The 19,112-nt window shown below is 35.0% G+C and overlaps 2 protein-coding genes across 2 annotated transcripts; both read right to left on the reverse strand.

The window, feature by feature from the left end:
* Positions 1–4,203: 4,203 nt before the first annotated feature.
* Positions 4,204–6,773, reverse strand: LOC124457178. Its single transcript, XM_047007465.1, has 3 exons — positions 6,636–6,773; positions 6,134–6,357; positions 4,204–4,663 (listed from the first exon to the last, which is right to left on the reverse strand). Exons 1-3 carry the CDS (start codon positions 6,712–6,714, stop codon positions 4,640–4,642), a joined length of 327 nt encoding a protein of 108 aa, XP_046863421.1. The 5' UTR covers positions 6,715–6,773; the 3' UTR covers positions 4,204–4,639.
* A 1,513-nt stretch (positions 6,774–8,286) lies between these two features.
* On the reverse strand, positions 8,287–13,775 carry LOC124433268. The gene is made up of 8 exons (XM_046983029.1): positions 13,622–13,775; positions 13,118–13,341; positions 12,302–12,425; positions 11,674–11,923; positions 10,457–10,824; positions 9,919–10,135; positions 9,156–9,502; positions 8,287–8,525 (listed from the first exon to the last, which is right to left on the reverse strand). The coding sequence occupies exons 1-8, from the start codon at positions 13,773–13,775 to the stop codon at positions 8,287–8,289; spliced, it is 1,923 nt and encodes a 640-aa protein (XP_046838985.1).
* Positions 13,776–19,112: the final 5,337 nt, after the last annotated feature.

A 19,112-nucleotide genomic window follows, 5' to 3' on the forward strand; every position in this document is an offset into this window, starting at 1 on the left:
TATGGTAAACTCATTTAGGCTTTTGTTTATGTGTCCCACATCGATTGGTGTGTATGCAGAGGTGTTGGGAAAGTTCAGATCGTAGTCGTCTGTAATAAAATGTGTTTTTGTGTTTCGGTAACAGCAGAAGATGATTTGTAACTTACATTTATCAGTTTTCATGACGAAATTGCTGATATACAATGCATGTAAATGAGTAAACTTGTGAGGATGGCACATAAAAAATCGATGTATTTATTTTTTATTATTAATAAACTTAGTAGTGTATTTAAGATATGAAATCAACAAACATGATGGGCTCCGATAGAAGATCATGGAAAAAAACAATGTAGATGAGACAATATTCCTAAATTACGCTATCATTTGAGAATGCTCATTTACCAACTTTTTTGATAACCTGAATTAGTGTTGCAAGAATCACTTTTCTGTTTTAAAATGTATTAAAGAAATGTTTGAAATTCTTACAATATTTCTCACAATTTTTGCCGTAATAGTTTTCATAACAACCACATTTGACAACATCTGGCTCGTTGCAATCCGTCATGCATTGACCTTGACCATCACACGTTTTATCCATTTCACATTTTGCCTTGAGCGAGAAAGAAGTTTGTCATTGTTAAGCACGAACCATATTGACATAAATTTTTTTAACTTCTTTAACTAAAATTGAATTTCTTTTAACAATACATTTGTTATGGGTATTTCAAAAAGAGCAAATTGATGTTGCAGCACATGTTCCGTTAATCAGTAAATGGGCCAGCAAATATGTGTATTTGTAATTATAATTTGTAAATATTTTATCCCTCCCCCTAATAACCGCTCACTTAATTTAAAGTTAGCAGCCAAGCTAAATGTATTACTTCGCGTGAGAGGACCACAAAATATATTTAAAAGAAACGACGAACATGATGAAGATTCATAAAATAATTTCAAAAAAATTTGTCGAAAAATCCCTCAAGAATCATGCAAGTTTAGCATCTGCAGAAGTGAAAAACTTACGTCCGTATACTATATGCTCGTTTACAATGATTTGGGCTTTAAATTCACATCATAACTATTCGAAGATGTTATTTTCACCGACCAGTTTACTTGATTTGAAATGATTAAGCAAAAATCTTGCCATCGATAAAGATATGAGTTTGCCATTGATTACAGAAAGCTAGATTTTTGCACTAAAAGTAGTTAATTCAACGGAAATTTTGGTTATGGCTTTCTTCTCTTTCTTTTTTGCAAAATTGTTGTCAAGCTTTGTTCAATATACAAACCTGTATAAAAACAAGCATTTTACTGATGTGACCGATACCTCCTTGTGTCATTAAACAGTCAGTCCAATGTTCCTGTAACGACGCTCTACTGTACTTTCACAGACCCAAACTTAATTCTCGAAAACTTACCTTCAGCGAAATGTATAGTCTCCACTTCTCTCCAGCCCCATTTTCAATCAATCCCATTTCTCTCTCGGGTATTCCATTCAGCGGTTGACAGTTTCCGTCTTTTTTGTTAATGCTGTGTAGGAAAGCCTCGCAAAAGTCATCGATTCGGCAAAGTTGCGCACACTCGCTAAGTGAACGGACCCGAACTTGCTTCGCTATGTTTATAGTCAACGATTCCAGCGGTTCTATATAGGAAAAGTGTTAATGTCAACAGTTAAAAAAATTACGTTTTGGGACGAACTGAGAACACATTGTTATCTTTTTGGCAAAAAAAAATAAGATCATTATCATGGAATATATGGATGAAACAGTTGGCCAATTGTTTTATTGAATAAATAACTGTCATAACATCTATTCGAAACAAACTTCGGCCCAAAGTGATATTTCAGTCTTAACGTTGAACCTTATTCAATTGAATTTTTACCCATAGTTTGACTTACATTATGAGAAAATTATTTCCTACCTAAGCTTTCTGTATAGTAAACCTGATCACAAGTCTTTTTTTTGACCTGCCATCCGTTTGATTGCATTGCAAAGATCACGTGAAGAAGAATTACGAAACAAGAGAACCAAATGGCTTTGCCGAAAAATGGAGCACTTTTTCCCTGTTGTGTCATTTTTGAAACCGTGGCACGCTGATGCTTTACTAAGTACAATGTTGACTGTTTCTTTTAATTGTATTTAAGAAATAACATATGTTTACTGGGTTTGCATGCACAAGCTTATGCAAACCAAGGAGACCTTTGGGAGAACTCGAGAGCAGATCAGTAAAAGCCCATGACCGAAGGTCGTGGGTTGAGCCTGCTTGAGAGTTCTCACAAGGGTCTCCAAGGTTTGCATAAGCCAATGAAAAGACGAGGAGCATCTTTTATTTCTTTTAAAAAAAAACAGTTATGCGAAAAAGACGAAAATTAGAAAAAAACATTTTAATTTTTTTCCAAAATGTATTTGCGATTGACTTGCAAATTCTCTTTCGTTGTTTGATTGAAAAGCTAATTTAAGGCAGGTGAAAGTTTGTCAGATATGGATATTGTTGTGAAACCATTAGCTGTTGAAGTTAAATATGTATAGTAATGTAACGCCCGACAAGACTCTGACAACTTCCAATCGGCGTAATAATACCAAACATTGTTCATTGCTTTTCAGTAAAACGCTAGTTTTAAGCTAACTTACATCAATACATAAATATTTACTCAATAATTAATTAACTAGACGAGGTTAAAGTGAGTATGATGTCATTTTGGGTTTTTGTTGATTCTGATATTTCTTAAAATGTTACTTAACAACTTCTAAATTAGTTAATTGTGTTAAAATTTATATTTCCAAAGTTACAACGGCTTGAATACAAATTTAGTAAAAAGCGCAATTCATTTCTAATTAAAATAGCGTGATAAAGAAGAGAGCCTGTATCATAACTTACTGCCTCAGTGTTTTGTGCAAAAGTGAATGTTAGTTAATGCGGAGGACCTCATCATGTTTATTAAAAAAACAAGTCATGCCTCTGTGAGTTGTGTAAAAATCGAGCGTGTATTTTGAAGCAGTCAAACATTTTGGGCAATAACATCGCAAAAATAACGATTCCTTTGAGATCATGCCACCCAGTCTAGCAACCTCTTCACCAGGACAGGATGACCTACAGAGATTATCTCTGCACCATTTTGTCCGCTTCGATAAAACTGTGTAACCTGTGAACGAAAAATTGGAAAGAAATTAAACTGATATTGCTTCCTTGTTACTTGAAGGTCCTAAACATAACAATATTATCCATCAAATTTTAAATTAGTTTGGAACTCGTCACTCCAAGCTTCCAGCTGTTTTACATTGTCACTTGTATTTCCCTCCCCTCGACATTTTTGACCATTCTCTTTAACCTCACCGGCTCTCGTTTTTACCAAAACATTTGTCATCCTAAACTTCCTTCCGTGCTTTTTTTATCCTCAAAGTTCCATCTTGATATTTTTATCTTCAAGCATGAAAGCTCAAATCTTTCTCTCTAAATTTTTTACATCACTTCACTTGCTATTCTTACCCTCATAATCCTTCGATATTCCTTCTTCCTCCTGTTAATCCTCCCTCCGTTCAGCTCGCATAAGAACCTGAATCTACTTGACCTTTCATTATCACTGAACAACAATCCCCCCCCCCTTACTTTGTCTCTAATCTCTCTCTCCTTGCGTGTGCTCTTTTGCTTTAACTATCAAGTCTTAACCATATTGATTTATACCGACCCACTTCTCAACCACTCTTTCCTTTCTTTTTTATCTATTACCTGGTAGATAAATAGTAACAGGCAATTTCATATCTCCAGGGGAGACGTATGGTAAAAGCTTGCTCCAAGCCAACACGTTGCCATGAATATTGACCCCCCCTGATACCATGACTTGAATATTGCTGCTCGAAATTTCGTGATCCCAGATATTTAGTTGTGAAAAAATTTTACCGTTACTTGAAAGAGGAACAACGAAATTTTTCCGTTCCGGTAAGGTTGTTTGTAATGCAGAATCACTGACAGATGTATCGACTTGAAAGCCGTCGAAGAAATACTTTACCCAAGCTTCTTTTCCATTCCATTTTAAGCAAAGAAAATGCCATTTTTTTAAGGAACTTGGAACCTGCCTAAGAAAGAAATAGGTTTATGTACAAACTTGTGCACTTTATCAGGCGTGCTCAGATGTTGAAACTTGAGTCTTTAACTTGAATGCCTAGTGTCTTTATCCAGTAGCAAATCCACAATCCAGCAAAAATTATTACAGTCTTTAATTCTAATCGTAACATACATACAACAATACCATTGGTTATGAATTTCGAAAGATCAAAATCGTACAAACCAATTGGCTTTTCTAATTTATTTTGCCTAACGTTGACTCAGCCATTGTCTTTATCCAAAGTGATCTAATGCTGAATATAGAGTTCTTTTATACCAGATTCTAATGTCTTTATCAGGATTGTAATCTAATCTTGAAACCGGAGCACATACATACTACAGTCTCTGACAAGTGTTGCAAGTGCTTACTTCTGACTCGAAACACCATTAATTTTCGTGAACAGTTGTGTTCCTGACTTAAACTGAAACCTAAATTCCTTTGATGAGTTGTATGAAAAGATTTCATGGTTCTCTCTCCCACTTCCGTAATACCAAACACAGGCAGATATAAAATTTATGGGCTGTGGTGGTCCAGGATAGCTAACCAATGTAGATGGCACACTTATATAATAGTTTGTCTCATTACCTAAAACATAAGAGAGAATGCATATTTGCCTTAGTTTTAATGTGATTTCGAATTTCAATTCAATCATGTTTCTATCTGTGAAGGCGGTCATTGTGACGTAGGATGCCACATCCCAGCTCGTGAAGTCTGGATTCCCTTATATAATAACACTAACACACGTTCAAACAAGAGATCGTTGCCTCAAGTGGACGTAAACATATGAGAATGAGATTGACAGGAAGCTATTGCATAAGATATCATATCCTTTTATGAATTAGTTTCACAAGAATCACTTTTCTGTCTTAAAATGTCTTAAAGAAGTGTTTGATATTCTTACAATATTTCTCACAATATTCGCCGTTATAGTTTTCATAACAACCACATTTGACAACATCTGGCTCGTTGCAATCACACATCTAATAATACACCTTAAGCCTTAGTCGCTGCTTATGCTTTCAAATCGAGCTACACTTGATATCAATTTTACGGCGATGTATTGGCGTATTCTTCAATTTTTTTCTTACAAACTATAGTCACAATGATTTATTTCATAAATAGTGCAAAAAAGTTGATGCAACCTCCGCGATTTGCTAATAATTGCGAGATATTAACTTGGACCACATATTTTCTAATACAACGCCATATTGATTCTCACTACTTTGGGGCTCCGGAAGTAAATTTGCCCGGCTTCAACTTTTATGTCAGTTGCACTATCTAGTGTATTATTAGATCTGTGGTTGCAATCCGTCATGCATTGACCTTGACCTTGACACGTTTTATCCATTTCACATTTTGCCTAGAGTGGGAAAGAGGTATGCCATTCTTAAGCACAAAACTTAGCGAAATAAATTGTTTTATCTTTTTAATTTCTAATGGAATTTCTTTTAAATTCTAATAATATTTATTGATATGTTCCGTGAATCACTATATGCATGCGCTGGAAAATTTGTGTAAATATTTTTAACGCCGAGTCGCTTTTTACTTGCCCCCCTCCCAATAACTTTTAAATTAAATTAAAGTTAGCAGCCAAGCTAAATGTATTACTTCGCGCGAGAGGACCACAGAATATATTTAAAAACGATGAACATGATGAAGATTCATTAAGCCTGAGTTCAACTTTGTGGACAGATTTCAGCAGAATCATACAAGTTGAGCATCTGCATTTTATAGCAGATATGAAAAACTTACGCCTGTAGTCTAAAAGCTCATTCACACTAGTTGCGCTTCAAATTCACTTCGTAAATATTTGAAGACAGTATTTTCACTGTCTTGTTTACTTCATTCGAAAAATTTTAGCAAAAAAGTTTGCCATCGATGAGAAAATGAGTTTGCCATTTATTGGAAGAAGCGCAATTTTTGCTCCAAAGCCAATTTGCGCAATTTGACTGTTCTTACTTCTCCCCAACTTTTCATTAAACAGTGAATCCAATGTTCTTGTAAAAAAACGCTGCATACATTCGCTGACTGTAACTAAATTTTCAAAAACTTTACCTTCATTGAAATGTAGAGTCTCCACTTCTCTTCGACCACATTTTCAATCAATCCTATTTCTCTCTCGGGTATTCCATTCAGCAGTCGACAGTTTCCGTCTTCTTTGTTAATGCTGTGTAGGAAAGCCTCGCAAAAGTTATGGGTTCCACAAAGTTGTCCGCACTCGATGATTGAACGGACCCGAACTTGCTTCGTTATTTTAATATTCAACGATGCCAATGGTTCTATATAGGAAAAGTGTCACTGTTAACAGTCAAAATATTTACTTTGTGAGACAAGTTTACAACTGAGAACATATTTTTATTTCTTTAACAAGACAATTAAGATCAAATCTAAAAATGCATAAATAAAACAGTTTCCCGGCGGATTTATTCTAAAAATAGCTGTAATAACATCATTACTAACTCGTGCAAAAATTGGCATTTCAATCTTGAAGTTGAACTTTATTCGACTAACTTTTTACCCAAATTTTGACTTGGAATACGAGAAAATTATTTCTTACCTAAGCATTCTGTATAGTAAACCTGGTCACAACTTTTTGTTTTGACCTGCCATTTCCTTGATTCCATCACAAAGATCATGTGAAGAAGAATTGCCAAACAAGAGAACCAAATGACTTTGCAGAAAAAAGGAGCATTTTTTCCCTGTTCTGTCATTTTTGAAACCGTTGAAAACTGATGCACTGACTAAATACAATGTCCAAAGTTTGTTTTAAACATAATTAAGAAATAAAAGATGTCTGTTGTGTTTGCACATGCTTATGCAAAACAAGAAGACATTTGGGAGAACTCGTAAGCTGATCAGCGAAAACTCAAAACATCTTTTATTTCTTTTTTAAATTAACAATAACGCAAACAACGTTTGAGTTTTCCTCAAGAATGTATTCATGATTGATTTGTAAATTCTCTTTGATTGATTGATCGATTAATTGGTTGAGCTCAGATCTGTTTTGCGCAGTCTAATGCAAACAAAGCTGTTGAGCAATTAGCGTGCACGTTTTATTGTCATTATTTTATAAATATATATGTATAAATATACTTAAGTGCGTCCAAAAAGCTCTTACTTTACGTAACAAAGAAATTAAAGAAGAGGAAAACGGTTGTAATTATATCGAAGACAGAAAAGCTAATTTAAGGCAGGTGAAAGTCATTCAGCTATGTGAAAGTGTTTAACCATTTCTATAGTACTGTAATGTCCGACTAAACCAGGACAACTCCCAGCTGACTTAATAATACCAAACATTATTGTATATTGCTTTTTCAGTAAAAGGCAAGTTTTAAGTTAGACCATTTGGCCTTACATTAATTCCAATGCATTAAATTTTTATACAATAAATAATTAAATCGATGAGGTTAAGCATAATATTAAAAATTATTGAGAATGACGTCAATGTTATCTGCCAAAGTGAAGTGAATGCGATGCGATAACATTAACTGAAGTCTGAATAATGTTTGACATAGGCGTAGGAAGTGGCGGGAAAAGGGCTCTAGCCCCAATAAATTTTCTAATTGGGGCTGGGCTTAGTTCTCCTAAAAACATAGGTTAACATTGCCAAAATAGTAGAAATGGTCTTAAACTTGAATTGCCTAGAAGGATAACTGTCAATGCTTTCAGATTTAGTGAAGACCGTAATCAATTTAGTGAGGTCCGTTTTATTTTTACATAGAAAAAATGAGGAGCTCTTTAACTTTCTATTTCATAACAATCATAAAGTACTTGAGTATGTTACAACCATGGGTAAAAACACAGAGAAAAACAAGCTGCTTGAGTTGCTTTTGTTTGAAATGTGAAATATGCAATTTTTATTCGATATATGTTGGATATATATTCTAGGTATTATGATTATACTTCATGTATTAAAAATGAAATGAGAAACCGTCTGTTGACTTTTGATCGCTTTCCCATTCCTGCTACACTACAGTTTCCAGAAAAAAAAAGAACTCAAGCTTTTTATTAAGTATCAAAACATGATTGGAACGTAAGTACTGATGTGTAGAACTACAAATTCCCCTGATTATTTGTTTAAGACCGATCAACAACATTTAACAATGTAGTGACCAAAATCAGTCATTCATTTCTACTCAAAATAAGGTGATAAAGAAGAGAGCCTGTATCATAAGTTACTGCCTCAGTGTCTTGTGCCAAAGTGAATGTCAGTCGATGTGGATGAGCTGATTATGTACGTTAGAAACATAACAAGTTTTGCTTGTGTGAGTTGTGTCAAAATCGAACGTGTTTTTTGAAGCGGTCAAACATTTTGGGCAATAACATCGCCAAAATATCGATTCCCTTGAGATCCTGCCACCCACTCTAGCAACCTCTTCACCAGGACAGGATGTCCCAGAGAGATTATCTCTGCACCAATTTGTCCGCTTCATTAAAACTGTGTAACCTGTGAACGAAAAAATAGGAAAGAAATTAAACTGATATTGCTTCCTTGTTACTTGAAGGTCTTAAAAATTTTAAATTAATTTGAAACTCGTCACTCCAAGCTTCCAATTGTTCGACATTTTTAACTTGTATTCCTCTCCCCTCAACATTTTTGACCATTCTCTTTAACTTCACAGGCTCTCGTTTTACCAAAAACATTTGTCATCCTAAACTTCCTTCCGTAATCTTTTATCCTCAAAGTTCCATCTTGATCTTTTTACCTTTTAGCTCAAATCTTTCTCACTGAATTTTTTACATCACTTTACTTACTATTTTTACCCTCATAATCCTTCGATATTCCTTCTTTCTCCTATCAATTCGGCCATTTCTTTTTGTTTATTTTGAACAATCTCGTATTTGTCTCAACATCAGCAGTTTTCTTAATCCTAGAGAATCCCTCCCTCAGTTCAGCTTGCATAAGAACCTGAATATAGTTTACCTTTCATTATCACTGAACAACAACCCCCTTTACTTTGTCTCTAATCTCTCTCTCCTTGAATGTGCTCCTTTGCTTTAACTGTCAAGTCTTAACCATATTGATTTATACCGACCCACTTCTCAACCACTCTTTCCTTTCTTTTTTATCTATTACCTGGTAGATAAATAGTAACAGGCAATTTTATATCTCCAGGGGAGACGTATGGTAAAAGCTTGCTCCAAGCCAACACGTTGCCATGAATATTGAACCCCCCTGATACCATGACTTGAATGTTGCTGCTCGAAATCTCGTGATCCCAGATATTCAGTTGTGAAAACCTTTTACCGTTACTTGAAAGAGGAACAAGGAAATTTTTCTTTTCCGGTAAGGTTATTTGCAATGCGGAATCATTGACAGATGTATCGACTTGAAAGCCATCAAAGAAATACTTTACCCAAGCTTTTTTGCCATTCCATTTTAAGCAGAGAAAATGCCAATATCTGAAGGAACTTGGAACCTGCCTAAGAAAGAAATAGATTTATGTAAGAATAGGTGTATGTATAGGTTTGTGCAGATTATCAGGCGTGCTCAGATGTTGAAACTTGAGTCCTTAACTTGAATGCCTGGCGTCTTCATCCTGTGGCAAATCCACAATCAAGCAAAACATATTATAGTTATTAATTCTAATTTTAACATATATACAACAATACCAATCGTTATGAATTTCGAAAGATCAAAATCGTACAAACCAATTGGCTTTTCTAATATATTTTGCCTAACGTTATCTTCGCCATTGTCTTTATTCAAAGTGATCTTATGCTGAATATAGAGTTCTTTTATACTATAGTCTAATGTCTTTATCAGGATTGTGATCTAAACTTGAAACCGGAGCACATACATACTGTAGTCTTTGACAATTAGTGTTGCAAGTGCTTACTTCTGACTCGAAACACCATTGATTTTCGTGAACAGTTGTGTTCCTGACTTTAACTGAAACCTAAATTCCTTTGATGAGTTGTATGAAAAGATTTCGTGGTTCTCGCTCCCACTTCCGTAATACCAAACACAGGCAGATATATAATTTATGGGCTGTGGTGGTCCAGGATAGCTAACCAATGTAGATGGCACACTTATATAATACTTTATCTCATTACCTAGAACATAAGAGAGAATGCATTTTTGCCTTAGTTTCAATGTGATTTCGCATTTCAATCCAATTATATTTCTCTCTGTGAGGGAGATCATAGTGACGTCGGATGCCACATCCCAGCTCGTGTAGTCAGAATACTCTTATATAAGATTGACAGGAAGCGATTGCGTAAGAGATCATATCCTTTTATCTTTGGAGGAAGACTTCTTAAAGATTTTAGTTAATTGTCGAATTGGAAACATCAAATACAAGACCAACCGACTGATTGTTCCATATATACATCGTGGTTTTATAAACATTCTGTATTAAAAAGAAAATATTCAACCTGAGAATGATGCTTTTGAAGGACGAATGATCCTTTCAGTCGACACAATGTACTTTAGTTTATACCACGTGATCAAATCACCGTCATTCATCCCAGGACTTTTTGCCATCATTTCAATCTCCTTTCCATCTAATGCTCTACTCCACATGTTCATACGACTGATCTTACCGACAAGATATTGTATTCCACCTTCATCTTTTCTTTCTCCTATTGTTAACTTCCCCCCGGATGGTATCTCATTGCTCATAGAGACATTTCGATTTGCCCACAACACACCATCGATAAGCAGCATTATACTTCCGGATACACCTGACCATGTAAAGCCAACGTAATGCCAATGGTCGTCATTTATGGGTATGGTCACCATGCTGTGAAGATAAAAGTATCGTTTGCTTTTTGTTGAGTAAATTGATTGAATCGGAAAATCATTGAGAAAGAATACCTGCAAAGAAAAAGATCGGGCTCGTAGTCACCTATGTGCCATGGACCATGAGCCCCTTTGGTAAACGAAAAATGGCAAGGAGGCCGAACATTGATAATTGGGGGGGTCTTCTATTCATATATACATGTTTTACTTTATTTATTCCTATTGAAATAAATTGTGTTTACGGATTATAACATATGAATATATGAATATATCGCTCCCATGTTCCCCAATTATCAACGTTCCGCGCGGCTAATAAAATCGGGCCCTTATTACACACATCTATAGAATATGAAAAATGACCAAAATTAAAAGAAATTTTTCTTCCCGTACATACGAATCGAGTGACAATTGAAAAAACCTGTAAAAGAATCTTAAAGTCGGCAAACAAGCAATAAAAAGGCCATGCATAAAAGCGACAAAGATAACAGAAAGGTGTTAGAACTTTGGATTAGCGTCAAAGTTATCACAAATGTAGCAGCATTTCCTTTCTGCACTTAACTCAATTAGCAGCAACTCCAATATCTGAATTCGTTCTGAATTGAATTTTGTTTGTATTATGGCAAATCACAAAATAAGTCTTTCAAAGTTTAATACTACGGATTACCATGAAATCTTTTTCTTAAATGTGAGAAACATACTTTTATGACTGAAGTCTAAACTTCTAGATTCGTTTGTTGGGAAAGTTTCCAGTCTGCCCAGGACAACATAAATTCAAAAACGTCTAAACTGGTGCCAGTCTGAGGTTAAAACATGTACAAGATAAATCATACAAAACGTGTATAAAATTTACCTCACAGATTTGTTAAATGCCTTAGCAGTTAAGCTTGCTATTGTTGATGCGCCATTTCCATCTAGGTCGAAATGCATCGCGATGTTTTGTGACGAATTTTTTGTCTTGTACGAGATCAGTGGATAACTTTCATAGCCAACGATAAATTGCACCCAGACTGTTATGGTAAACTCATTTAGGCTTTTGTCTATGTGTCCCACATCGATCGGTGTGTATGCAGAGGTGTTGGGAAAGTTCAGATCGTAGTCGTCTGTAATAACATGTGTTTTTGTGTTTCGGTAACAGCAGAAGATGATTTGTAACTTACATTTATCAGTTTTCATGACGAAAATTTCTGGCATACAATGCATGTAAATGAGTAGACTCGTGAGGATGGTACATAAAAAATCGATGTAACTATTTTTTATTATTAATAAACTTAGTAGTGTATTTCAAGATATGAAATCAACAAACATGATGGGCTCCGATAGAAGATCATGGAAAAAACAATGTAGCTATGACAATATTCCTAAATCACGCCATCGTACGAGAATGCTCAGTTACCAATTTTTTTTGATAACCCGAATTAGTGTCGCAAGAATCACTTTTCTGTTCTTAAATGTCTTAAAGAAATGTTTGAAATTCTTACAAAATTTCTCACAATTTTTGCCGTAATAGTTTTCATAGCAATCACATTTGACAACATCTGGCTGATTGCAATCCGTCATGCATTGACCTTGACCTTGACACGTTTTATCCATTTCACATTTTGCCTAGAGTGAGAAAGAGGTATGCCATTCTTAAGCACAAAACTTAGAATATAAATTGTTTTATCTTTTTAATTTCTAATGGAATTTCTTTTAAATTCTAATAATATTTATTGATGTGTTCCGTAAATCAGTATATGCATGCGCTGATAAATTTGTGTATTTTTAACCCCAAGTCCTTTTTTACCTGCTCCCCTCCAAACAACCTTTCAATTAAATTAAAGTTAGCAGCCTAGCTAATTATATTACTTCGCGCGAGAGGACCACAGAATATATTTTAAAGAAACGACTAACATGATGAAGATTCATTAAATCTGAGTTCACTTTGTTGACAGATTTCAGCAGAATTATACAAGTTGAGCATCTGCACTTTATAGCAGATATGAAAATTTACGCCTGTAGTCTAAAAGCTCATTTACAATAAGTTGGGCTTCAAATTCACTTCGTAAATATTTGAGAACGGTATTTTCACTGTCTTGTTTACTTGATTTGAAAAATATTAGAAAAAATTTTGCCATCGATGAGAAAATGAGTTTGCCATTTATTGGAAGAAGCGCAGTTTTTGCTTTAAAGCCAGTTTGCGCAACTTGACTGTTCTTACTTCTCCACCACTTTTCATTTAACAGTGAATCCAATGTTCTTGTAAAAAAACGCTGCATACATTCCCTGACTGTAAACTAAATTTTCAAAATTTTTACCTTCATGGAAATAAACAGTCTCCACTTCCCTTCGACCACATTTTCAATCAATCCTATTTCTCTCTCGGGTATTCCATTCAGCAGTCGACAGTTTCCGTCTTCTTTGTTAATGCTATGTAGGAAAGCCTCGCAAAAGTCATGGGATGCACAAAGTTGTCCGCACTCGATGATTGAACGGACCCGAACTTGCTTCGTTATGTTTATATTCAACGATGCCAGCGGTTCTATATAGGAAAAGTGTCATTGGCAACAGTCAAAATAATTACGTTGTGAGACAAATTGACTACTGAGAACATATTGCTATATCTTTAACAAGGAAAATTAAGATGAATATCTAAAAATGCATGAATAAAACAGTTTCCCGACGGATTTATTCAACAAATAGCTGTAATAACATCATTACTAACTCGTGCACAAATTGGCATCTAATTCTTGAAGTTGAACTTTATTCAACTAGCTTTTTACCTAAAGTTTGACTTGAAACATCAGAAACTTATTTCCTACCTAAGCATTCTGTATAGTAAACCAGGTCACAACATTTTGTTTTGACCTGCCATCCGTTTGATTCCATCACAAAGATCATGTGAAGAAGAATTTCCAAACGCGAGAACCGAATGACTTTGCAGAAAAAGAGAGCATTTTTTCGCTTTTGTGTCATTATTGAAACAAAGGCAAACTGATAATGTCGACAGTTTCTTTCAAACGTATTTAAGAAAAAAAGAGTTTGTTGTGTTTGCACTTGCTTATGTAAATCAAGGAGAGCTTTAGGAGAACTCGTGAGCTGATCAGCGAAAACTCAAATTGTCTTTTATTTCTTTTTCAAAGTAACAATAAGAAAAAACGACAAATTTAAAAACAACGGTTTGAGTTTTCATCAAGAATGTATTCATGATTGATTTGCAAATTCTCTTTGATCGATTGATTGATTAATTTGTTCAGCTCAGACCTGTTTTGCGCAGGCTAATGCAAACAAGGCTGTAGACCAATCAGCGCGCACGTTTTATTGTCATTATTTTATAAATTTATATGTATAAATATACTTAAGTGCGTCCAAAAAGCTCTCACTTTACGTAATAAAAAAATTAAGAAAAAGGAAAACGTTTGTAATTATGTCGAAAACAGAAAAGCTAATTTAAGGCAGGTGAAAGTCATTCAGCTGTGTGAAAGTTTTTAACTATTTCTAGTATCGTAATGTCCGACTAAACCAGGACAACTCCCAGCTGACTTAATAATACCAAACATTATTGTATATTGCTTTTTCAGTAAAAGGCCAGTTTTGAGTTAGACCATTTGGTCTTACATTAATTTCAATGCATTAAATTTTTATACAATAAATAATTAAATCGATGAGGTTAAGCATAATATTAAGAATTATTGAGAATGACTTCAATGTTATCTGCCAAAGCGAAGCGGATGCGATAACATTAACCGAAGTCTGAATAATATATGACATAGGCGTAGGAAGCGGCGGGAAAGGGGTTTTAGCCCCAATAAATTTTCTAATTGGGGCTGGGCTTAGTTCCCATAAAAACATAGGTTAATTTTGCAAAAATAGTAGAAATTGTCTTAAACTTGAATTGCCTAGAAGGATAACTGTCGATGTTTTCATATTTAGTAAAGACCGTAATCAATTTAGTGAGGTTCGTTTTATTTTTACATAGAAAAAATGAGGAGCTCTTTAGCTTTCTATTTCATTACAATCAGAAAGTACTTGAGTATGGTACAATTATGGGTACAACACCGAGAAAAATAAGCTGCTCGAGTTTCTTTTGTTTGAAATGACAAGTGAAATATGCAATTTTTATTTGATATATGTATGATATATATTATAGGTATTATGATTATACTTCATGTATTGATAATAAATGAGAAACCGTCTGTTGACTTTTGATCGCTTTCCCATTCCTGCTACACTACAGTTTCCAGAACAACACAGAATTCGAGCTTTTACCTAAATATCAAAACATCATTGGAACGTAAGTGGTGGAGTGCAGACCTACAAATTACCCTGATTATTGGTTTAAGACCGATCAACAACATTTAACAATGTAGTGACCAAAATCAGGTATTCATTTCTACTTAAAATAAAGTGATAAAGAAGAGAGCCTGTATATTAAGTTACTGCTTCAGTGTCTTGTGCCAAAGTGAATGTTAGTTGATGTGAATGAGCTGATAATGTTTAGAAACATAACAAGTTTTGCTTGTGTGATTTGTGTCAAAATCGAACGTGTTTTTTGAAGCAGTCAAACATTTTGGGCAATAACATCGCCAAAATATCGATTCCCTTGAGATTTTGCCACCCAGTCTAGCAACCTCTTCACCAGGACAGGATAATCTCCCAGAGTGATTATCTCTGCACCATTTTGTCCGCTGCATTAAAACTGTGTAACCTGTGAACGAAAAATAGGAAAGAAATTAAACTGATATTGCTTCCTTGTTACTTGGTCTTAAAAATAACAACAGTTTCCATCATATTTTTAGTTAATTTGAAACTAGTTAATTACTCCGATCTTCCAATTAATCGAAATTTATCATTTGTTTAGCTTCCCCTCCCCCTTCCGACATTTTTGACCATTTTCTTTATCCTCAACATTTTTCGCTTTTTCTCCTCATCTTTTTTCCTTTCTTGCTCTTTTTATCCTCAAAATTCCATGTTGCTGATTTTACTTTCAGCAGAATTTGGGATTTTTTCTCATCATCCATGAAAGCTCAACTCACTTTCTCACTACCTCCGACTTTCCTTCTTTCTCCCAACAATTTAGCCATTTCTTTTTGTTTAATTTGAATATTCCTCATTTTTCCCAACATCAGCAGTTTCATTTACCCTCCAAAATCCTCTCTTTTCAGCTCTCTTTAGAACCTGAATACTATTTTGTCTATCAACAACCCCCTCCCTCTCCTACTTTGTCTCTACCCTCTCTCTTGTTGCATTTGCTTCTTTACTTTAAGGTCAAATATCCCCCATATATATTTATACTGATCCACTTTATAACAATTCTTTATTGTTTTTATTATCTATTACCTGGTAGGTAAATACCAACTCTCCATACTACATCGCCAGGGGAGACGTATTGTAAAACTTTGCCCCAAGATAACACGTTGCCGTGAATATTAAACCCTCCTGATACCATGACTTGAATATTGTTGCTCGAAATCTCGTGACTCCAGATATTCAGTTGTGATAACTTTTGACCGTTAATTGAAAGAGGAATCAAGAAATTTTTCGTTCCGGTAAGGTTATTTGCAATGCGGTATCATTGACAGATGTGTTAACTTGAAAGCCGTCGAAGAAATACTTTACCCAAGCTTTTTTGCCATTCCATTTTAAGCAGAGAAAATGCCAAAATTTGATGGAAGTTCCAACCGGCCTAATTAAGGAAATAAATTGATGTTGAAACTTGCGTATTTAATCAGGCATGCTCAGTTGTTGAAACTTGAGCCCTTAACTTGAATGCCTGGTGCCTTTATCCAGTAGCAGATCCACGCTTAGGCAAAATATATTACAGCCAACACTTTTAAATTCAAAATACCTACACAACAATGCCATGCATTGGTTATGAGTTTGCAATAAACAAAAATCCTACCAATCAATAGACTGTTCTAATTTTTATTGTACCTATCGCTGGATCCGCCATTGTCTTTATATGAAATGATCTAATGCTGAAGATAGACTTTTTTTATACTTGAGTCTGGTGACTTTTTCAGGATTATGATTTAATAATTAAGATCAAGTCATCAATTATGCTCTCCAGTCTGTTGTTTTTATGAGGACTAATCTAACGTTGAAATTGGAGTACTTGCTAACAAAAATCTATTGTCTTCATTAGGAGTGATCTCATGTTGATACTGGAGTTCCTACATACTACAATATGTTTACAGGTGTTGTTGTCAATGCTTACCATTGAACTAAAATACATGAAACGCTACCTGTAATAGATTGTATAATAAATTCTTGAAGTCAAAGTTTACACCCAGACACGCGAGATCACACCCAGACACGCGTGTGTAGTCAATCAATTTTCAGAATCTCGAAACAGTGCACACGCTTGTGTAGTGGTGTGTAGTCAATCAATTATTACTCCGTGAGAGAATCCCGAAACACTACACACGCGTGTCTGGGGTAAAATCTTGCGTGTCTGATATAAGATTTGCCTTCAATTATTTGCTTCAGGTAGCGTTCCATTTATTTTAGTTTAATGATGCTTACTTCTGACTGGAAAGACCATTGATTTTGGTGGACAATTGTGCTCCTTTCTTGAAGAGAAACCTAAATTCCTTTGATGAGCTGTATGAAAAGATTTCAGTGCTTTTCTTTCCACTTCCGTAATACCAAACACAGGCAGATAAAAAATTCATGGGCTGTGGTGGTCCAGGATAGCGGATCAATGTAGATGGAAGACTTATCAAATACTTTGTCTTGTTACCTAAAACATAAGAGAAAATACAGGTTTGCTTTAGTTTAATGTGATTTCGAATTTTGATTGAATCGTATTTCCCTCATTGAAAGAAACCATTGCAAGTTCAGATCAGTAACACGCGTTCCAACAGGAAATCGTCGCTTCAAGTGGACGGAAACTTATGTGACTGAAACTGATAGAAAGCGATCACAGAAGAGATCGTGTCTGATGTCTGCCTATATTTACTTGAGTTTCTATCTATCAAAGAGGACTACTTAACATTTTAGATAATTGTCAAAATGGGAAAAAAATACAAGACGAACTAACAGGTACATCGTGGTTAATTTAACGTTGGGTATGCAGTAGAAAATATTCAACCTGAGAATGATGCTTTTGAAGGACGAAGGATTCTTTCGTTCGACACAATATACTTTAGTTTATACCACGTGATCAAATCACCGTCATTCATCCCAGGACTTTTTGCCATCATTTCAATCGCCTTTCCATCTAATGCTTTACTCCACATGTTCATACGACTGATCTTACCGACCAGATATTGGTTTCCATCGTCATCGTTTCTTTTTCCAATTGTTAACTTCCCTCCGGATGGTATCTCGGTGCTCATAGACACATTTCGAGTTGCCCACAACACACCATCGATGAGCAGCAGTATACTTCCGGTTACACCAGACCATGTAAAGCCAACGTGATGCCAATTGTTATCATTTATGGGTATTGTAAACGTGCTGAGAAGATAAAAATATCGACTGTTCTACGTTAAATGGATTGATTGGAGAAGATAATCTTTGGGAAAGAAAACCTGTTCAGTGACGGGTCAGAAAGTTAAGATTAGCCAACGGATCAGAAGCTTAAAGTTAGCTAACGGTTGATAAAATAAGCAATATTGAAAGGGAAGAAAAGACCAGAAAGGGATTTTTTCTTTGGAACAGTGTCAAAGTCATCGGAAATGGAGAAATTTCTCCTTTTTTCAAAGGACTTAACTCAGTTAGCAACAACTCTAAACTCTGAACTCGTTCTGAACTGTGTTTTGTGTACGAAATAAATATTTCAATGTTTATACCCCAGATTACCGAGAAATCTTTATCTCGAATGCGAGAAATATATTTCTACCACTAAAGTCTAAATTTGTAAATTTTGTGGGCAAAGTTTTCAGTAGACCGTGGTACTAGAAATGGCAAAGCCATTTAAATGAAGCCAGTCTGAGGTTAAAACAGGTACAGGATAAATCATACTAAACAGATATAAAATTTACCTCACAGATTTGTTAAATGCCTTAGCAGTTAAGCTTGCTATAGTTGATGCGCCATTTCCATCCACGTCGAAATGGATCGCGATGTTCTGCGACGAATTTTTTGTTATGTACGAGATCAGGGGATAACTTTCATAGCCAATGTTAAATAGCACCCAGACTGTTATGGTAAACTCATTTAGGCTTTTGTCTATGTGTCCCACATCGATCGGTGTGTATATAGAGGTGTTGGGAAAGTTCAGATCGTAGTCGTCTGTAATAAAATGTGTTTTTGTGTTTCGGTAAGAAATCAATGTTCTTAATCTTCTTACTCTTATGTCATAGTAAG

Source organism: Xenia sp. Carnegie-2017, unplaced genomic scaffold, assembly GCF_021976095.1.
Source record: "Xenia sp. Carnegie-2017 unplaced genomic scaffold, XeniaSp_v1 HiC_scaffold_13, whole genome shotgun sequence".
Lineage (NCBI taxonomy): Eukaryota > Metazoa > Cnidaria > Anthozoa > Malacalcyonacea > Xeniidae > Xenia > Xenia sp. Carnegie-2017.